The 21,127-nt window shown below is 41.9% G+C and overlaps 1 protein-coding gene across 4 annotated transcripts in view; it reads right to left on the reverse strand.

Annotated features, from left to right (window-relative positions):
• Positions 1–21,127, reverse strand: part of ARID1B (AT-rich interaction domain 1B) — a 764,650-nt gene that overhangs the window by 26,432 nt on the left and 717,091 nt on the right. For all 4 annotated transcript variants that reach the window (XM_069234667.1, XM_069234666.1, XM_069234669.1 and 1 more), the window contains 4 exons: positions 13,490–13,606; positions 10,948–11,044; positions 8,780–9,563; positions 5,826–5,956 (listed from right to left, as the gene is read on the reverse strand). In XM_069234667.1, the coding sequence (XP_069090768.1) occupies positions 5,826–5,956; positions 8,780–9,563; positions 10,948–11,044; positions 13,490–13,606 (1,129 nt within the window). The remainder of the gene's footprint in view (positions 1–5,825; positions 5,957–8,779; positions 9,564–10,947; positions 11,045–13,489; positions 13,607–21,127) is intronic.

Raw genomic sequence — 21,127 nt, forward strand, 5'->3', positions numbered from 1 at the left:
CGAACTGTCGACGCTCTTTTGGCGTGGACGCCATCTGCAGTCTTCTCGCTCGACGGTCGCGCAGAGTTTTTCGGGACCGGAACGCCCGACAGGCCTCACAGGATTCTTCGCTGTGCTCGGGTGACAGGCACAGATTACAGACCGAGTGTAGGTCCGTATAAGGATATTTGTTGTGGCATTCGGGGCAGAATCGAAACGGGGTCCGTTCCATCGGCGTTGTCCTCCACGCGGTCGGGCCGACTAGGCCCCGACGGGGTGCCGAAATCTACCCCGAAGGGCACCGAAGCGCTTCGATGTTCAACGCGTCGTCGTATGTGTCTATCTCTAACCGGATCGCAACGATACCGTCGAAAATCTTCCGTCTTCAGCTATCTTTCCGTTCCGAAACTCGGAGCGACAGGAACACGTCCGAACCCGATGGCGGAAAGAAAACAATCGAAGATGGAGTCGACGCCCATGCGCAATGAGCACAGAAGGTGGAGTCACTCGGCCCCGTGACTCGAAAACACTTCTTCGAAGAAAAACAACTTGTAACACTCCGACCCAACACCAGATGGCGAGCTCATGCATACCATGTGTATCTACAGCGACAGATGCCATCGAACATAGTTGTTTAGTCTTTCTGATGTTCTTTGTTCTGTCAATGTAATACATTAATGCTCTTTTGACATCTAATGTATGTAGTGCCCTTTCAGCTACGGTATCTGGCTGTGGAAAGAACACTGGAAGTTCCACTGTTTGATTTAGATGGAACGGTGAAATAACCATTGGCAAAAATTAAGGATTAGTCCTTAGGACGACCTTATTCTTGTGTAGTTGTATAAAAGGTTCTTGTATTGTAAATGCCTGAATCTCGCTTACTCTTCTTAGGGAAGTAATGGCGATGAGAAATGCAACCTTCCAGGTTAGGAACTGTATTTCGCAGGAGTGCATGGGTTCAAAAGGTGGACCCATAAGTCTAGTTAGGACAACATTTAGGTTCCATGAAGGAACAGGTGGTGTTCTTGGTGGTATAATTCTCCTAAGGCCCTCCATGAATGCTTTAATGACTGGTATCTTATATAGGGAAGTTGAATAGGTAGCCTGCAGGTATGCAGATATTGCTGCAAGGTGTATTTTAATGGAAGAGAAAGCCAGGTTAGATTTTTGTAAGTGAAGCAAGTAACCCACTACATGTTCTGGAGTTGTGTGTAATGGTTGTATTTGATTAATATGGCAGTAGCAAACAAACCTCTTCCATTTACTTGCATAGCAGTGCCTGGTGGATGGCCTTCTGGCTTGCTTTATGACTTCCATACATTCTTGGGTAAGTTGTAAGTGCCCGAATTCTAGGATTTCAGGAGCCAGATTGCTAGATTCAGCGATGCTGGATCTGGGTGTCTGATCTTTTGGTTGTGTTGTGTCAACAGATCTGGCCTATTGGGCAATTTGATGTAGGGTACTACTGATAGGTCTAGCAGCGTTGTGTACCAGGGTTGCCTTGCCCAAGTTGGTGCTATTAATATGAGTTTGAGTTTGTTTTGACTGAGTTTGTTTACCAGGTAAGGAAGGAGAGGGAGAGGAGGAAAAGCGTAAGCAAATATCCCTGACCAGTTCATCCATAGGGCATTGCCTTGGGACTGTTTGTGTGGGTATCTGGATGCGAAGTTTTGGCATTTTGCGTTCTCCTTCGTCGCAAACAAGTCTATTTGAGGTGTTCCCCAGAGTTTGAAATAGGTGTTCAGAATTTGGGGGTGAATTTCCCATTCGTGGACCTGTTGGTGATCTCGAGAGAGATTGTCTGCGAGTTAATTTTGGATCCCTGGTATAAATTGTGCTATTAGGCGAATTTGGTTGTGAATTGCCCAACGCCAAATTTTTTGTGCTAGCAGGCTTAACTGCGTGGAGTGCGTCCCCCCTTGCTTGTTTAGATAATACATTGTTGTCATGTTGTCTGTCTTGACGAGAATGTATTTGTGAACTATTATTGGTTGGAAAGCTTTTAGTGCTTGAAAAACTGCTAGAAGTTCTAGGTGATTTATATGCAGTTTTGTTTGATGTACGTTCCATTGTCCTTGTATGCTGTGTTGATCGAGGTGTGCTCCCCACCCTGTCATGGAAGCATCTGTTGTTATTACGTATTGTGGCACTGGGTCTTGGAAAGGCGCCCTTTGTTTAAATTTATGTTGTTCCACCACAGAAGCGAGAGGTAAGTTTGGCGGTCTATTAACACCAGATCTAGAAGATGACCCTGTGCTTGAGACCACTGTGATGCTAGGCACTGTTGTAAGGGCCTCATGTGCAGTCTTGCGTTTGGGACAATGGCTATGCATGAAGACATCATGCCTAGGAGTTGTAATATCATCTTTGCTTGTATCTTTTGTGTTGGATACATGCGTTGTATGATGGTGTTGAAATTTTGAATTCTTTGGGGACTTGGAGTGGCTACTCCTTTTGTTGTGTCTATTATGGCTCCTAGGTATTGTTGTACCTTGCACGGCAGAATGTTGGATTTCGTGAAGTTGACGGTGAACCCTAGTTTGAAGAGGGTTTGTATGATCTGATTTGTGTGATTTGAGCACTCTATTAACGAATGGGCCTTGATTAGCCAGTCGTCTAGATATGGGAACACATGTATTTGCTGCCTTCTGATGTGTGCAGCGACTACCGCTAGACATTTGGTAAAGACTCTTGGTGCGGTTGTTAATCCGAAAGGCAGTACCTTGAATTGGTAATGTATTCCTTTGAATACAAACCTTAGGTATTTCCTGTGCGATGGGTGTATTGGTATATGGAGATACGCGTCCTTGAGGTCTAAAGTTGTCATGTAGTCGTGTAGTTTTAGCAATGGTAATACTTCTTGTAGTGTGACCATGTGAAAGTGGTCTGATTTGATGAATGTGTTCACTATTCTGAGGTCTAGGATTGGTCTCAGCGTTTTGTCCTTCTTTGGTATCAGAAAGTACAGTGAGTAAACTCCTGTGTTTATTTGTGTGTTTGGCACTAATTCGATTGCATTCTTTTGCAATAGTGCCTGCACTTCTATCTCCAGGAGATTGGAATGATGTTTTGTCAAATTTTGTGCTTTTGGTGGTATGTTTGGAGGGAATTGTAGAAATTCTATGCAATAACCATGTTGGATAATTGCTAGAACCCAAGTGTCTGTAGTGATTTCCTCCCATGCTTTGTAATAATGACTTATTCTTCCCCCCACTGGTGTTGTGTGGAGGGGGTGAGTGACATGTGAGTCACTGCTTAGTAGTAGGGGTTTTGGGGCTTTGAAATTTTCCTCTATTCCTATGGAATTGCCCTCCTCTATATTGTCCCCGAAAACCTCCTCTGTACTGTCCCTGGTAACTGGACGGTGTTGCCTGTGAGGTGCTGGCTTGTGTGCTCTGACCCCGAAACCCCCCTCTAAAGGGTGTTTTACGGAATGTGCTGTAATTCCCTCTGCTCTGCGGGGAGTAGAGTGCGCCCATGGCTTTAGCAGTGTCCGTGTCTTTTTTGAGTTTCTCAATCGCTGTGTCCACTTCTGGACCGAACAGTTCTTTTTCGTTAAAAGGCATATTGAGAACTGCTTGCTGAATCTCTGGTTTAAATCCAGACGTTCGGAGCCATGCATGCCTTCTGATAGTTACAGATGTATTAATTGTCCGTGCAGCTGTATCTGCAGCGTCCATGGAGGAGCGGATTTGGTTGTAGGAAATGGTCTGTCCCTCCTCAACCACTTGTTTTGCCCTATTTTGTAGGTCCTTGGGCAGATGGTCAATGAGATGTTGCATCTCATCCCAATGGGCTCTGTCATAGCGCGCAAGTAGTGCCTGGGAGTTAGCGATGCGCCACTGGTTTGCAGCTTGTGCTGCGACTCTCTTACCAGCTGCATCGAACTTGCGGCTTTCTTTATCTGGGGGTGGTGCATCTCCAGATGTGTGGGAGTTGGCCCTTTTCCTAGCTGCTCCTACAACGACAGAGTCTGGTGGCAGCTGTGTAGTGATGAAAGCCGGGTCTGTAGGAGGCGCCTAATACTTTTTTTCCACTCTTGGTGTGATTGCCCTACTTTTGACCGGCTCCTTAAAGATTTCTTTTGCGTGCCGGAGCATACCAGGGAGCATAGGCAGGCTTTGGTAGGAGCTGTGGGTGGAGGAGAGTGTGTTGAATAAAAAGTCATCCTCGACCTGTTCTGAGTGGAGGCTTACATTGTGAGATTGTGCTGCTCTAGCCACCACTTGAGAATACGCAGTGCTGTCCTCTGGTGGAGATGGCTTCGTAGGGTATGCCTCCGGACTGTTATCTGACACTGGGGCGTCGTATAAGTCCCATGCGTCTTGATCTTGGTCACCCTGGCTCATGGTGGTGTGAGCTGGGGAATGTGATGGAGTTTGTGCTGGTGAGACGTTAATCACAGGTGGAGGAGAGGGTGGTGGGGTAACTTTTTTCACCACTTTTGTTTGTGGTGTTTGTTCAGTTTGGAACTCCAATCTTCTATTTCTTCTAATAGGGGGAAGGGTGCTTATTTTTCCTGTCCCCTGCTGTATGAAAATACGCTTTTGCGTATGGTCTACATCAGTTGAGTGTAGCTCTTCCTCAAACCTATGCTTTTGCATTTGGGAGGTTAGCGAGTGCTCTTCTGTATAAGAGCCTGAAACTGGGTCGGTTGCAGTTTGTTTTGGCACCGAAACCCTGTCTGCATCTTTTTTCGGCTCCGAGGTGACTTTTTTCTTTTTCGGGGCCGAAACCTCTCGGCGTCGATCTTCTTCGGTGCCGCTGTCTCGGCGTCGAACCGTGTCTACACCGGTATCTCGGTGTCGATGCTTGTCTCCAGCACTTTCTCGGTCCCGAGAAGGCTGCATGCCGGTGTCTCGACCGGAGTCGGACGATCTCGGCACTGTTTGGGCCTTTTTCGGTGCCGACGGTCGGTCACCGAATTTATGGGTCGAGCCATGGCCTGGTGGCAGTGGCGTCCCCTGGGCCTTGTAAATCTTCTTCTGAGTGGTTTTCGACGTCTTACTCACGGTTTGTGTATCGTCGAATCCTTCGGAGTCCGATTCTTGGATCGAAAAGGTTCCCTCCTCTTCTTGTTCCTCGAACTCCCGGTGGGCTGTCGGCGTGGACGCCATCTGAAGTCTTCTGGCTCAACGGTCTCGGAGTGTTTTTCGGGACCGGAACGCACGACAGGCCTCGCAGGTGTCTTCACTGTGCTCAGGTGACAGGCACAGGTTGCAGGCCAAGTGTTGGTCTGTATAGGGGTATTTATTGTGGCATTTGGGACAGAAACGGAACGGGGTCCGTTCCATCGGCGTTCTTCTGCACGCGGTCGGGCCGACCAGGCCCCGACGGGGGATCGAAAAAATTACCCCGAAGGGCACCGGAGCTCTTCGATCTTAGACGCGGTGTTGAATCTAACTACGCCGATCCCGAACGCAACAATACCGACGAAAATCTTCCGAAATTAGCTATCTTTCCGTTCCGAAACTCGGAGCGACAGGAACACATCCGAACCCGATGGCGGAAAAAAAACAATCGAAGATGGAGTCGACGCCCATGCGCAATGGAGACAAAAGGAGGAGTCACTCGGTCCCGTGACTCGAAAGACTTCTTCGAAGAAAAACAACTTGTAACACTCCGGCCCAACACCAGATGGCGAGCTATGCAAAACATGCGTATCTACAGCGACAGATGCCATCGAACACTACATTTTCAATCAGTGGACATAGAGTAGGTTGTTCAAAGCTCCACTTACCCCAAATTTTGAAATATGATGAAAAAGCAGTGAGTTGGAGGAGATTCATCCTGATCTTATCCATTTACATAGCCAATACTTTCAGTGGTTTATGATGTGCACTTACCTGGGAGAGGTTGAAAGTAGCAACAGTGCTGTCATCATACAGAAGAATATTAATGGTGTCCAAGGCCCACGTGCTTTCAGCCAAAAGACCAGACTTAAGGGACATCATCACTCTCCAGGCTTCAGGGGACACTAGAAAAATGAAAGGAAATTTAAGAAACGAAACTTAGTTTCGTGAAACTCTTAATTTCTAGTATGAAACATGCATTTATTTTGTGCCAAGCTAATATACAGTGAAAGTACCTTGCTTTACAACTATAGCTTAACAGTTTATTTAGGTCACGTCTACCAGACAGGATATATTGTGAGCTTACTAAGAATATAGAGGGGGCTTGCACCCCACCCACTGTTACCCATGTTTTTACTTTAATGTCACTCTCATTAGCCTGCTTCTTATTCATTGCTTAGTTTGTCCATCTTGTGTCTGCCTCTCCCCTGGAGCATTGTCGATTAACTTTTGTCAAGTAAGTAATATTTATAATACAGTTATTTAAAAACCATTACAAATTGATTCAAGTATCACAAAAAGAAGATAAAACAACTTGTCAAGATAGATGCATAAAATGTTTCATTTAATTAAAAATGTAGAATACATGCCATTTGCAATCTCTTTTTTAAAAAGTTCTCTTTAATTTCTTTAGAACAGATTTGTGACGCACCTAGTCCCCTATTATAAATAAATGACATAGCAGCTCAACTGTAATAACGCATTACAGTTGAGTTCTGAAGTCACAATGCCTACTGCAAGAGCCCTCAGCCGAGGAGAAAAGTCAGGTCTCGGAGCATAATTAAAGCAGCTGTTTAAACAACAAAAACAAAATACTGCTTTTCTTCATCTGCTGTTTTTTTTTTTTTTTTATATACAGTGACAAGCAGAAAAGAGATATTTATGGTAACAGTTACTTTTTGCACTCTGCAGGTAATTAAAGCAAAATTAAAACCTTTCTGCAGGTTTTATAACATTCCAATATACTGTGCCTTTCAAAAAATGGTTTTTATTAAACTATTCCTAATATCTTTTTACAACAAAAATCTACCACCTTGTTTGATGTGTTTATTTTTACACTAAAGATTCTATTTGTATTCTTCATGTTTGGAAACAGGCTCCCTCGTATTTTAAGTAATGAAGTACCCTCTGCTGTAAGGATTCTGCAAGTCACCTCAGAGATCCATAACCTTATAAAGAAACTCAGCCTTTTGCCTCCTTGTTTTATATGGTCGTGGAACTCCTCAGTGATTTGCAAGATCCTTATTTTGTACGGCAGTAGGTACTTTATCTCATGTATGAAATGTCAAAATAGCATCCTGCAACAAGTACATCAAGCCAAATCTCCTACAGTCACCTTCTCCACCTGATAAGCTTTCGGGCTCTGGGGTAGCCCTTCTCAGGGTCTCTTGGGGCAATGCAAATGCATTTTGTGCAACTTGCTAACTTAACATTTTAAATGTCTGTAATAAAGTTTGATGAAACTTTGCATGGGACTATCACCAGTATTTCCTTTTGCAATTTGAACACTGTGGTGTGAGCAACTGTGAGACCTACTGGCTTTGCCAACTTTTGGCTCCACACATATCCTCCTCTCCAGCAGTATAAAAAATTATTGTGTGTCACCATTGAGTTAATAGTTGCAAAGCAAGCTGAGTGAAAATCAAATGCAAACTCAATTTTTTCAAATCCACCCACTCAAAAGTAGTCTTTGAAGCGCATTTAGTCTTTACTTGGCTACTCAATTTTCCAAGGATATGGCTAACATTTTACAGGCAATGTACCTAGGTATCAAATTCCAGCTTGTTCGGGTGCTCTCCAAAAAAGATGTCAGGAGCATCATAAATGAATACCTACCTCACGAGAATGGGTGGGGTGCACAGGAGGGTCAGGGAGTAAAAGTAAGTGTGAGTGAGAGAGAAAGGGAGAATACATAAATTTCACAAAGTTTTTTTTAATCTCAAGATATCCTCTTGAACAGTCTCTTGAGGCATACATTAATATTCCCATCATGGAATGTTTTTTAATTACTTCTCATATTAGTTCATGAAGTAGTTGTGACCTCTTATGGAGAAAATATAAGATTACTGAAATAAGAGTAATGAAAAAATGTATACAAAGAGATTGCTGGTCATCAGCAATTCTACCTTCTGCACAAAGAAATGTAAACCTGCAGTGGCAGTCAGTTGGCTTCAAGGACGTATAGGATCCACAATGTGTAAGGATTTCTGAATGCAGTAAGTTGAGTCTCCTTGACAATAATAAACAAAAAGGGCTTTCTCCCCTTTGTCAGAAAGACCCTAATTGCTTCTCTGGAGAAACTCTTGAGAATGACTGTTTGTTCGGCAGCTCTTTTAACAGTTTACGTCCCCACAAATACATTATTTAATAGAGAAAAGGGAAATACGACAGATGATAGGATGTTACAATCATTTGAAGGTATGGGTTTACTCAGAGTTCTTAATTCTTGCAGTATTTGCAACACTTTATAAAGTTTGCATTCTGAACCCTGTATCTTGGCTATGATTTCAAGCTGAAAACCGAGCCATAAAATATATCTAACTTAAACTTCAAGTACCTGTCTCATCTCTCTAACAGTGCAGATACGTAATCACTGATTGCTTGACTAATTCAGATGTACTCTAGTACTAGCTGATCCCTTGCAACTTTTTTCTACACGGCAAGGGGGCATATGTACAATATGTACTGCCATGAAGCACATGGAAACTGAAATGAAGTGAGAAAACAGGGTTTTTAAAAGGATAGCAAAAAAATAGCAAAATTATGTGAAAAATAGCCTTTTCGGTGATTAAGATCTTGTAACAGAAGGCAGCATAAGAAAACAGTCCTAAATAAATAAACAGTAATGTGTCAGTGAATTTAGTTTACAATGGAAAATGTAACAATACAAAGTGAAATAGATAACATGGGCTAATTCCTTTAAAAAAGTGCTTGCTTTTGCTGCCTACCAATATCTTTTGAGGTAATTTTTCGCCTTGTTTTCAAGACCGGTTGCGTTGCTTCCACTGACCCAGGAGGAAAAGTAATTTCTCGCCTGACTGGTGGAGGCTGTGGTGGCGGAGCAGCGACTTGGGAGAGCGGAGCAGTTGGTAGGGCCTTTTGCATCTTTCCAGCTGGCAAAAAGGAAGGCTTGCTTGGAGACATTCGGTTCTCTAAGGAGCGCTGGAAAGAGGCAGGACTTGAAGCCCTAGAGATGTGGTTTGCCATTGCCGGAGGTGTCTGGTACGAAGATGGAGGTGGCCGGGTAGGTGGCATATTTGTCGACGGAGACATGTACGAAGGTTGGCGTGGGCTGACATGAGCAGGCCACTGGCCTTCATGGTTGATCCGCTGGTCTGGTGTTAATGTTTCATCTGTGCGGTTCATTGATGGATAGGCTGGAGATTGTGGAGGGACACCAGGACCTTGTCTGCTAGGATACGGATAAGGCATATCATTCCGTGTAGGCCACATACTGGGTTGAGGGCTTTCACTGCTGTTGGGTTGAATGTGTCCAGACATCATTTGGGGGGGCGTTGGATGTTGTGGCATCTGTCCCGAACCTGGCATCCTCTCCCTGTTGTAAGGATAGAGATATTGTCCTTGCATCGGCCTTCGATCAGGTCCAGTGTAGGTGTTGCCATACTGGTTATACATTTCTTGCTGTTGATTGCCATACTGCATGTTGTACATGTCGCCTTCATGACGTTTTGCAGGAGGGCCATACATACCATCCATGTGACGTTTGAAGTTCTGGAATTGAAAGGACAGTAACATCACCATTACTGTATTGTTTCAAAGAATGAAATGCTAAAACAGGAAAAGTGACATCAAATCAGGACAAGCATGCCTGTCCAATATCTACCGAGGGTAAGGCTAAAAAGGACTGCAATTGGTCACTAATGAATATGCAATGGCATGATCTTAAATTAAATTAAAGACAACACCTTCATGAGTTGGTATTTGCAGAGAACTATTAAGTAAAATCATCTTTTGAAGAGCATATAATTTCACACAAATTCGACATGATCAGAATGCATAAACTTGAAATCCTGCATTATGTTGAAAGGACAGGAACACTTTATATAATCACTTACGGTTTAAAAAAGTGCGCAGTTGGTGGGATATTTGGCTTCTCCGAGTAGAGTGGCTACTATTTCATCTACTGTAAAACAGCTACTCTTTGTACGGCTCGAGCAGAAATAGGGACTGAACATAGCATCATGGGAAATCATGAAGTGAATGCCATTTAATCAAGTGGAAATCTATTTTGGATTTATTTTGAAGTACTGAAGGCTCCCACATTAGCACCCTCAAGTTTGCATACTCCAATCTAGTAGGGGCTTTAAAACCTGTTACTCAGTCCTCTGGTGTGCAAGCTGTGGGCTTCAATTTACTTCATTAATGATCCACTGGACCGCAGAGCAAACTATAAATGCATATGCACAAGTTACACACGCACTCACAAAACCACAACTGTTTTGACTTGCCTCAAAATGGTTTAGTGGCTGGATCCTCACTTTAGCTTCCCCCCACTTCCTTTAAGTATACAGCTGAGCTAAACTCCCTCTTGAACTAGACACTGCTGCCATCAACAAAGGCTACAATCGAATGTCTATCCTCCACATCATTGTCGGAGGATTCACAAACATTAGATTCTTGAATTGTATAGAATGAGGAGTCCAAATCCCAGTGCAAAGTTGACACTATATTTTCAGTCCATTAACACTTTTGCTGACCATCTACTTCGACTGTTCATTCGATTTTTTCTACTCAAATATCCTTGTTGACTTCATGGTCCCACCAAATTTTACTTCTGCTTCCACTGAATATTTCCATTACAATGCATTTTCCATCATTTCCTCTCTAACCCTTTCCCTCTCACCCAGCACTTGCATTTCATTAACCATTCTGTTCAACGCAATCTGTGCCTGATCTCCTTGTCACGCACTCCTGTTACTTCTAAGCGGCAGCACCAGATCTCCCATTCACTGCCCACATGCTGTTTACCCAGAAATTTCCCACTTGGTTCCTTACATCCTTTGGATTTCTACTCCAGTGATCAATTTTACATTTTTGATTTGTGATATATACTCCATTTCATAAATTCAGAAATCTGCTTTAGTTTATTCCTTACTTGTTGCTGCGGGTACATCCCTGGCTGATGTACTCCATATGGAGGCTGTCCCGAAGCTGCTCCTGGACCTGGATACTGCTGCCCATACGGCTCATGCCTACAAGGAATACACATATAGGCGTCTTAGCTTGTTCTTGTTGCACATTAAAGTCTAGGAACCGTGGATGTAGATCAGGTCTCCTACGGGGGTGTGCCACAGTAAATCTCCTTTATTTTGCTATAAGTGTAATTATATTGAAGTGCCTAAAGGCTCGGCTACACTCTGGTGATGTTTGTGTGTCACATAAATAAGTAACATTAGAAAAGAAATGGCAAATCCACAAAACGTCAAAACCTGAAATCCAGAGTTTTGGTTATCAGCAGTATTCATTTCGAAAGCTAAGTGAACCCGTCTCCTTGGCTGAGCGCAGTAATTTAGATTTCAGAGTGTAATACCCAAATGTAGTTGCTAACAGCTTTTAAAAGAATTATTTTGCTTTGAACACAGCAATGCCGACCTTCGAACATACATAGTAAAAACATACGGATTTGCTACCAGACTTTTCTAAAATTATAGCAATTAAAGAGCAACTTCATTACTAAGCATCCATTGCAGTAATATAAACGCAAGCAAAGAATAACAATGAAATGACGACCCAGATATAGCCTTCTCGGAATAGTCATAGACCAACACGGCCTTTATGCAACTACGAATTCTCGGATCTAATGTTGATGATGAATACAATTTATGTAATTTCCAACGGCACTGTTTGTTGATGTTGTATGTCAATAAAAACAACCCCCCCCACACACACAAAAAAAAACTACCTTTATGAACGAAACAAGGGCATAATTTACTTAACACCCCACACATTTTGAGTTCCTTCGTTGAGGTCGGGATTTGCGGTGTTGAGAGGACAGCACTGAACCTTGTTGTATAATCCATGTGTGTGTTACTCTTCCCTTTACCCCCAAGCAGCTCACGCCCCTTTTTATCTAGACTTTAGACACAGCATATTAAGTGACATTCCTTAACTCTCAGAGAAATCCGTCCTAAACTAATTCCTGTTCTCTACAAAAATAATTGGGCCACGCAGAAACTGTCATTTAATCTTGAGAAATTTCAGGAATTCCTTCCGGAATTTTCAGTAATTTAGTAGGAGCATAATTTCAGGCATTTTCTCTAAGAAAGGGTGTTGCGTCAAGTAAATGCCTCAAGGACACATTTTCTTCTCAAGCAACAGCCCTTGCTACTGTCTCAAATGACTGTTTCTACACTTCTGGGTAACTTTCTAAGAGACCCAGAAATACACTTCATCATAATCACAGAATTGTGCTTAATATTCTGAAAATGTTGCAACAAATTTACATTTGACTATCAAATGAAGGCAAGACAAGAATTAAGTTCTATTGCCTGGCTACAAAATTAAATTCAATCAATCATTGAATTTATAAAGCGCTCTACGTACCCGTGAGGGTTTCAAGGTGCTGGGGGGGAGGGGGGGTGGGGGTGCTGTTGTTTCTGATCGAAGAGCCAGTTCTTGAGGAGTCTTCTGAAGGTGAGTAGGTCTTGGGTCTGTCGCAGGTTGGTAGGGAGCTTCAATTAAAGAGTGTATCCTATCTAACAAACCTGCTCACCATCTCTGGCACAGAGGAAACTGTATCTGGAAGTGCTGATGTTCAGAACTTCCCGGGCATAAAATCAAACCTTCACAGGTTCGGCAATGTCACTACAGAAATATCTAAAAGACGATTTAAGAAATCAACTGGTTCTCTTATTCAGGAAATAATTAAACACTCACCCTTTCTGTATTTTCTTGAACTAAGTAAGCTACGGTGCTTGATTTCACATAATCTCTTATTATTTACTACTTTGTTCTGCATTCCAAAACATATGTAGAATGCTTTGCCCACAGCAGCACCATGTACACAAACTTTTAATAAATATGAAAACTGTAATGCTAACAAAGGTCTAGGGGCAGAATTGGTTTCTTTAAAAGGCAAGATAATACTGCCACCTTATCTTGCTAGGTAACAAACAACTCACTAGAATGGATGTGTATCACTGACATCTCTGCTCTTAAAATTGGTAAACCTCCCACCTAATTTTTTGTAATACATTACTACTGGAATCTGCTACTGGAGGTTAGAAAAACACAAAATGTTGAGAAAAATGTTTTTGCTCCTTGGACTAAGTAGTAACCCTTAATGATCATCTGCAGGTTCTACTCTGAGAAGTAATTTGTCGTGGAAAGTTCATGGATGAAGCCAGTCAGGGACCCTCTGGCTCTGTGGGTCCTTCTCAAAATGCAACAACCAGTTATTGTTGTTGCATGAGGATTGCTATTGTTGCGCTGGATTTTCAAAGTACATTGCATTTTGTTGCTGTAGCCCTATAGAAACGTATTTATTATTTAGGTGTGTGTAAAGGTCACTCATATCTTATGCAATATAGGACCCATTGGATCGAAACACAAAAGCGATTTTGGGATAAATAAATCTAATATCGAATCAAGTATTGTGTCACAAGCAGTGCGTCATCCATCAGTTTCAGTCTGTTCACCTTTGCTGTCCTGGGTAACGGGTGGGGGAATACATGCTCGGATCATTATTGGAAGGCGGCATGTTACTCTGACCAGGAGGCCCCATGCTGCTCTCCGGGCCCATACTGTGCTCCGATCTGGAACAATACAACAGCACATTATGTTACAAAGCACAATTTCTTGGTTTGGACAGTTTCAGAAGCTCACAGTTCATGATAAAAGAGATTTATAAAAATCACATTTACTTCTAGCAACTCTCAACAACATAATTAGTAAGCAAACTGATTTGTGTTTCTGAACACAAAGGGACGTGAGAGAAACAAGATAAACAGTTAAATAGGACTAAAGGCTCAAATTAATACGTTTGGATAAAAGCTACATTGGGCTCAACCTGCATATTTTTAAGATCTTAAAGTGAAAAAGTACAATATTTGTATATTGAATAAACAAAGTAGTGAAAATGTATCTATTCACTTTTTCCAACAATATGAAGGTATGCATTTATAGATAAGTGGACATATTAAGGAAACTTTCCAGTGGAGCAGAACAAAAGCAGAGCAAAATCATCAGCACTATTTTGAAGATTCATTAATTAAGCAAATGGCATTTGCACCACACAGGCCATTTTTACTGTGTTATAGGATATGAAGAGGAAGAAAGCAGTTACTTACCTGCAAGAAAGGTTTTGCAGCTTGAAACTCTTCTAGAATCACATGCTGTTCATTTTCCCACCACCTTGTAGTTGGGTGCAGAAGTATTTATTTACAAATGTATTACCAAACAGGGCACGGACATGGTGGACGTATAACTCACTGCGACATTGACCATAAGAAAACACAGTACTGCAAAACAACCTCAATTTTAGATTCTTTTTCTGAAAACATTGTAATTTCTAGAAGTTCTTCAAGCTCAAAAAGCATTCTGCCAGGTGAGTAACTGTTTTCTTTCACAGTGTTAAACCTCTGCTTAATTTACATGTTAAGCGGCAATAAATCTGCGAGGAGGGGAGCTTTCAAGATAGGCCAATACTAAACGAATGTCTTAGCGCTGTCTGTCTCGCACCTATTTCTTTGCATGTTTCCATATTTACACAGTAACATTTAGTGAACGTGTGTCCTAGATGGTCACATTGGAACCATGCACGTCTTACAAAGATTCAATGGGCATGATGGCTAGTGTTGCTCCCTTCTCTCTAGTTGAACGAGCTCTTGGTTTGACGTAAAGGGTTTTGCTTGCCAAAGTAAACCATTTGATAGTTTCTACTATCTATCTGGCAACAATGTCTTTAGTAGCAGCTGTATCTAATGCTTGTGGTGCCATGTGCTACGAAGAATTGTTTTGGTTTCCTAATATTTTTAGTGTCTTGTAAATAATACATTTTTGCCTTTCATACATCTAATGTATGCTAAGCTCTTTCTGCTGCATTTGTTGGAGTTTAAATAAACGGTGGCACCTTTATTGTCTAACTAATATGAAATAGTGAGACTTCCCTAGGTAGGAATTTGGCATGTGTTCCCATAATCTCCTTGTCTTTTAAAACGCTCAAGTTTGATTCCTGCAGCAAAGGTACTTGTAACTCACCCCTTGTTAAGAGCTAACAGTAATAAGAAATGCAGGTTTTAGAGTGATACACTTCAAAGAATCCTCATGCAAGGACCAAATTGTAGAGGCGGCCCTGCATGTGGACGATATAATCTTTTGAATACCAGGAAAGAAAAAAAAAGTACTGCTTGTTTATGCCTCTACTCTAAACCACAACAGCCAACATGTGCAATCCCAAAGAGGCATAGCCAAGCTTCCAGTCGATGATGTGTGTTAAATGTCTCACTGCAGCTTCATCTGTTATATTCTACTGGGAGCTGCTGCCACTCTACCACCCAATCTGTCCATGCAGTTTGCAGCACAACACTTCCTAGTGCAAGACCTAGGTGCCTCCCCTTATGAAATTTAAAATCTTCTCCAGAAGGTCTAATTGACAGAATTGAGCTAAAGACCGAAGCTGTGAGCTAAGCTTTCCTATGAACCTGGGTGAAATACCTTCCCCTCTGCATTGTTAGTATACCTGTATGTATTGGAACCCCCTTGTGCTGTTACTATATTGCTAGTACGTTTGTGCACTGGAATCTTTACTGTGATGCAGTTGACTATCTGCGAGTACAGATGTTGGCATGGCAATTTTTTAGTTCTAAGGATCAATGTCACGTTGGAGACTTAACTTATCTATAATAAATGGAATTCAGTGTTTGTGGAAAAGAGTATGCAAATGTTCCAAATCAGTTTATCAGCAGTGCATCATATTTGACCGAGGATGGTAATGCCTGGATGCAAAGCTTTGGCTTTTTTTGTTGTATGCAGTTGTGAACAGACCTGCGTGAGAAGTGCCCCACAGTAGAAATAACTCTTCTACAAACGATGTTGCCCTCATTTGGAAATCCTCTGGGAGGTGTTTAGTAAGATCATCTAGGTCGTACCACTGCTGGTATGCATACACATTTAACAGTGCATTCAAGTTAGCTGTGCGCCCCTGCCTGGGTGCTGTCCTCTATACATTTTGGTTGTTATCTGTTGTCATAAGACAGCTGGGGACTGTACTCTTCATAGCTGTAGACACTGAGGGAATCCACCTATTTCAATAAATTTAGGATCCGGAGGTGACGCTTTTTTTCCTCTGTCCATGGAATGACTGCCTTTGAGGTAGGGGGTTCACCAAACACATCTCTTCTCTGCTGCAAAATGCTTAGAAGTGTAGTTACGTCCTGGTTCCTTCTATGTAGAGCCTCTAAGGGTCCCAGTAGAAAATATGTCTCTTCCTGTTCTCACTACTTGCAAACCAGCAGCATCTGCTGCTCTTTTAGCTACTCCTTTGTACGTGGACATATCCTCTGAGGGAAACGCTCTTAAAGGACACAAGTGCAAAGAATTTTTTTGTATTCCTATAATCTACTCTTTAGGTTATGTCATACGAAAAATTCTTTGTGAGACTTCAGGGCTTCCTGGACCGCAGGAGCCACTGCAATGCCATAATTTTCGTCTGACCACTTCTTGCACATACTGTATATATCACCTTCACTCACCTGCACCTCATCACCTTCACTGTTTTTAATAGGAGCACCTTTCTAGATGAATGCAATTTGGATATACAGAATGACATGTTTAAAAGAAATCTACATGCAGATTTCTGGAATAACGTGTTAAAAGATATATATGATGTCATAAATTTATTTTGATGTTAGATTATTTGTACACAGAGATTTCTTAAGTCATCTATTTTACCGCGGAAGACTAATATGGCAAGAAATTGCTTTCAACTCCTCTCAGAATAAAAACAGCTGGTCAGCAAGAATATTGGCTTCAATAAAACATTTGAAAGCAGAAGAGGCCTGGAATACTAATCTGCCACATCAGCTGTGTAAGCAAGCCTTGAACAATCAATTAAGTCAGATCTCCTGGTGGGAAGATAAAGCTAAATTTAGACTGTGCAAACACCCATGGATGATCAAGAACACATACAGGACTCGAAATACGCAATCCTATATGAATACCATCTTGAGAAATCCCTTGAAAATTTGAGTCCTCCAAGCTAGATTTGGAATTTTGCCATCAATTGATGATTTACCAAAATACCACCCACCAAGGGAGAGCACAGCCTGGAAATTATGTCATAAACCAGGAGAAGGCTTCTTGCATGTACTATGCATTTGTGAAGTCTTGCTGCAGTGGCCAGAATGCTCCTCTGAAACCATTTTAACTCAATTGACGTTAGAAACTGGGGACAAGCAGTTTTGTTTTACATAAAAGGGCCCACGCCAAGTGGACTAGCTGTTAAAACAAAACAACTTTGAACTTGAGTCAATCTAATTGTCTGGGGCTCAAGAATAATTCCTTCTTAAGAACATCTGGCCGCAGTGGAATTCTCCTGCTCTGAAACAGCCCAACAACGTAGCACTTTTGTTTTATCCAGGGGGAGTCTAAGGAGTGGAATTAGTGAATAGGACTCCCAAACAAACTCTTTCCATATTTGCACAAATCGGCCAACCGGCGCAAGTTGACCTAATGGTAAGAGACGTGCTGATTAGCAATTTTTTCTCTTTTACATTATTAGTATAGTCTTAGTCGATGCAACTCAAGGGAGAAATGCTTTTATAGCCAATGCCTATGTTTTATTAGCTTGGATTGCTGAAACTTACTTTTAATTGGGAATGTCACACAGTTTCATATAACCAGTGCAAGCTTTGGTGCTTTGAAAACTGTTGCCAAGTTGAACTTTAATCTTCAGTTGCACAAAATAGACTTTTGGATAATAACATCTGTCATTTTAATCGGTACTATGGTTATACAAATGTCTGAAAGTTCTGATGAATACCCACTGCCTGTTGCTTGTGTCCTATAATTGTAGTAGTTTTTATTAACTGTGCAAATAAAGATTCTAGATTCCAATACAAGGTTAAAATTGACCGAGGGTTCTTCAAAATGTTTTTTTATTATTATATTTCCTAACATTTTCTATTTCGACCTATAGTCCCCTCTTTCTCTTTTCAAAATCAACAAAATTGAAAAGTCTGTTTGCTTCTTGCTTTCTAGGCCAGATATCTATCTTTTCGTTTTCTGACTCGATCATGTCCCGAGACAGACACCTTCGGCAAATCCTTCAACGTAGCCTTCTCTTTGGACGCTGTAGAGTGGGATTTGTCGGCAACCTTCTTAAAGGTCTCCAATTTCAAACAAAGTAGTCACGGGAAAACATGATTTTCTTCATTCACTGTTCCGTGTTGATTACTATTACTCTCGCAACAAGTTTTCGGCAATCTTACAGAGACGTTTTGCCTCCATTTGGCGACTTCTCTGAAAGACTCTCAATGAAACTACCAAAAATAAAATAAAAAACACCTAAAATAGAGGTCAAGTTCGGAGGCACTGTGGACTTACACCAACGTTACTATGAGCCATGTCGACGGCATCTTGGGGTAATTTCAGAAGCAACCATGAGATGGCGGGATAACCTGCAGCATGTGACTCGACATGAGATCTCATGCTATATTTTATACATAAACTGGAACACAAGGAGGAGGAGGAAGATATGCGTGGTCTACAGTTTCTCTGTATAATCTACATTACACGCAAATGATGTAACGGCAACACGTTTTATATATGGTTTCGCAATCCATTTCCTGCATGTTTCTTCTCATGAAAAAATCTGAGTAAGATATGAAGCAAAATCTGTACTAATTCACATTACATAAGCAACAAGCGTGATACACAGAGATTTTTTTTTTTTTACACTGGTGCAAATATGGCACAAAGGGTTCCAATATTTTTGGATATGCGCATATCACATTTTTCACACCTATGTCTCATGCATATTATTGGTAGGTGGCAGTGCAGAAAAAGTATATATACAGCTTGCGAAATAAAATGCATTTGCGTCGAAACAATCACTATACTCGTAATGTGTGCTTTAGAAGTACAACTAGTAATTACTACACAGACCAACTGATGCCTAAAGACAGCCGCCCTGAATTCCATCATGATTAAACTGATAACAAGGGGAAGCTGGGTAGTGAACCGAACATTGTTAGCTAGTCTTTTGAAATTACATTTGCCATACCTGGTAATTGTGCACGTTATTTATTGCAAAATACGGGCCAACTGAAGAATGCAAACTACATATATAGGTGTAGGCAATGCTGTACCTACGCCCTCTTGGCCCATCCTTTTGAGGGAGCTGTACATTTAGATATTTATTATTTCATGACTGCCAGTACTATGTGTGACAACACCTTGTGATCTTCAAGCAACACCAGAGCGCCCCGACACCTTGGAAAGAGTGGGAGGGATAGGCTCTAGCCAGGGGTAGAAAAAAGGCAATAAAAAGTGGAAAAGGAACAAAAAAGGATTAAGACAGAAGAGGCGGCAGTAGAAGAATGAATCGTGGCAGTAAAGATGTGCAGGATGAGGGCCAAAGGGCAAGGAATCGAAGCCAAGATATATTTAATTTCGCTGTTTTAACAAGCCATCACGTGAAAAAATACAACCTGGGAACTCAGCAAATAAAGATAGTAGCAGAACGAGTGTGCCTTCAAACATGTCCTGGGGTAGTGAGTTCACAGTGCATACTTTGCATTCCAATGAAATCACGGTTTACGGAGTCTTAGAGTGGCTATACGATTAAGCAGAAAATGGTTCTACGTATCTACTTCAACATATGTGCTCTGTTGTGCTACTGTTCATTATTTAATTTTTCTATTTAACAGATCAGAATTGCAAAAAAACACTAGATTTTTCAAAGCGGAAGTAGCTGTCATTTCAATAATGTTGATGACAGTAATACCGGAACCACAACACAGATACGTTTTCAAGGCCATAATTTACATTTACACTGCAAAAAATAAGAAGGAAAGGCTGCGATTTTTTTTTTTTTTTTTTTAAATCAGTCTCATCCATACATTATCCATTCTTACCATTGCATCTAATGCTGTAGAAACGCAGGATGCGAGCAACAGAGTCTTCACAGATAGCCAGGTTGAGCACAGCAAGAGGCTAGTGATCTGGACAAAGTAGGACTGCTGTACTAAATGGAGAATCTTGGAGGAAACTAAGACTCGAACTGATGGTTGTTGCAGAGCTTGCTGGTAAACCAAACAGCCGGCACAAGAGTCTCAGATTGGCTAATTTAAGGAAAGGGGACAGCAAGATAACATCCAAGGATGAAACTTTTTCCAGGACGGCCCAACACACGCCTAACAATAGTAATCATGAGTAAGTGACATCAGATCAAAAACCCTTCACGACTGTGGTCTTACAATTCAACAACTCTTTCATACTATTGGTCTTATTTAGAGTTTGGTGGATGGATTACTACATCAAAACATGTCGGCCATTTCATCTGCCTTTATTACAAGCTTCAGCACATGTGGTGGACGGGATAACTGCAACATTTGCGAAGAATTATCCTATCCACCAGAACCTAACCAAGGCCTTATATTGCCACACATCTAAACCCTCAGGAGCTGGCCAGCATGTTCTCGGCAGTGGAAACCCGACTGAGCCAGGATTCTTCCCATTGCTGGAAAATGCCATGTACAGTCTTTAGGTGTAGCTACTATTTGTGATCTGCTAGGTGTTGCTGGCTGTTTGCCCGCCCTGGCATTCAAAGATCCTCCCAGGTGATTCACAGCGAGAGATACTCTATCATCTCAGCCATTTCAAGAGGTGCACAGCCCTCCTGGTACAGAACCCTATTCCACCTTGTTTGTTGCAGTTCCACATGGCAGTGGTGTTGTCCATGAGAACTTCGACCAGCCTTCCTTTAAGGGACAGTATGAAGGCCTTCAACACACAGTGAATGGCAAACTGAGCAGGTTGATGTGGAGGCAAGTCTCTGCCAGAGACAAGAGTTCTCTGATTTCCCCCTTTCCCAGATAACCTCCCCAAAAGTGACACATCTGTTACCACCATCAGCTCTGTATGGGGTAGAAAGAGGGGTCGAAAAGCCACCAGTGCAGGTCTACTGCAGTCTGCTCCGAAACCTGAGGGAATATAACAGGTTCCTTTGAAATTGAGGCCAGTGAGACTCCAGATCCCATTGAGGAGCCTGCATGTGCCACCAAGCACAGTCGAAAAGCAGGATTCAGGAAGTCTCGAGCCACTCTCACTGAGAC

This window comes from Pleurodeles waltl, chromosome 5 (assembly GCF_031143425.1).
Source record: "Pleurodeles waltl isolate 20211129_DDA chromosome 5, aPleWal1.hap1.20221129, whole genome shotgun sequence".
Lineage (NCBI taxonomy): Eukaryota > Metazoa > Chordata > Amphibia > Caudata > Salamandridae > Pleurodeles > Pleurodeles waltl.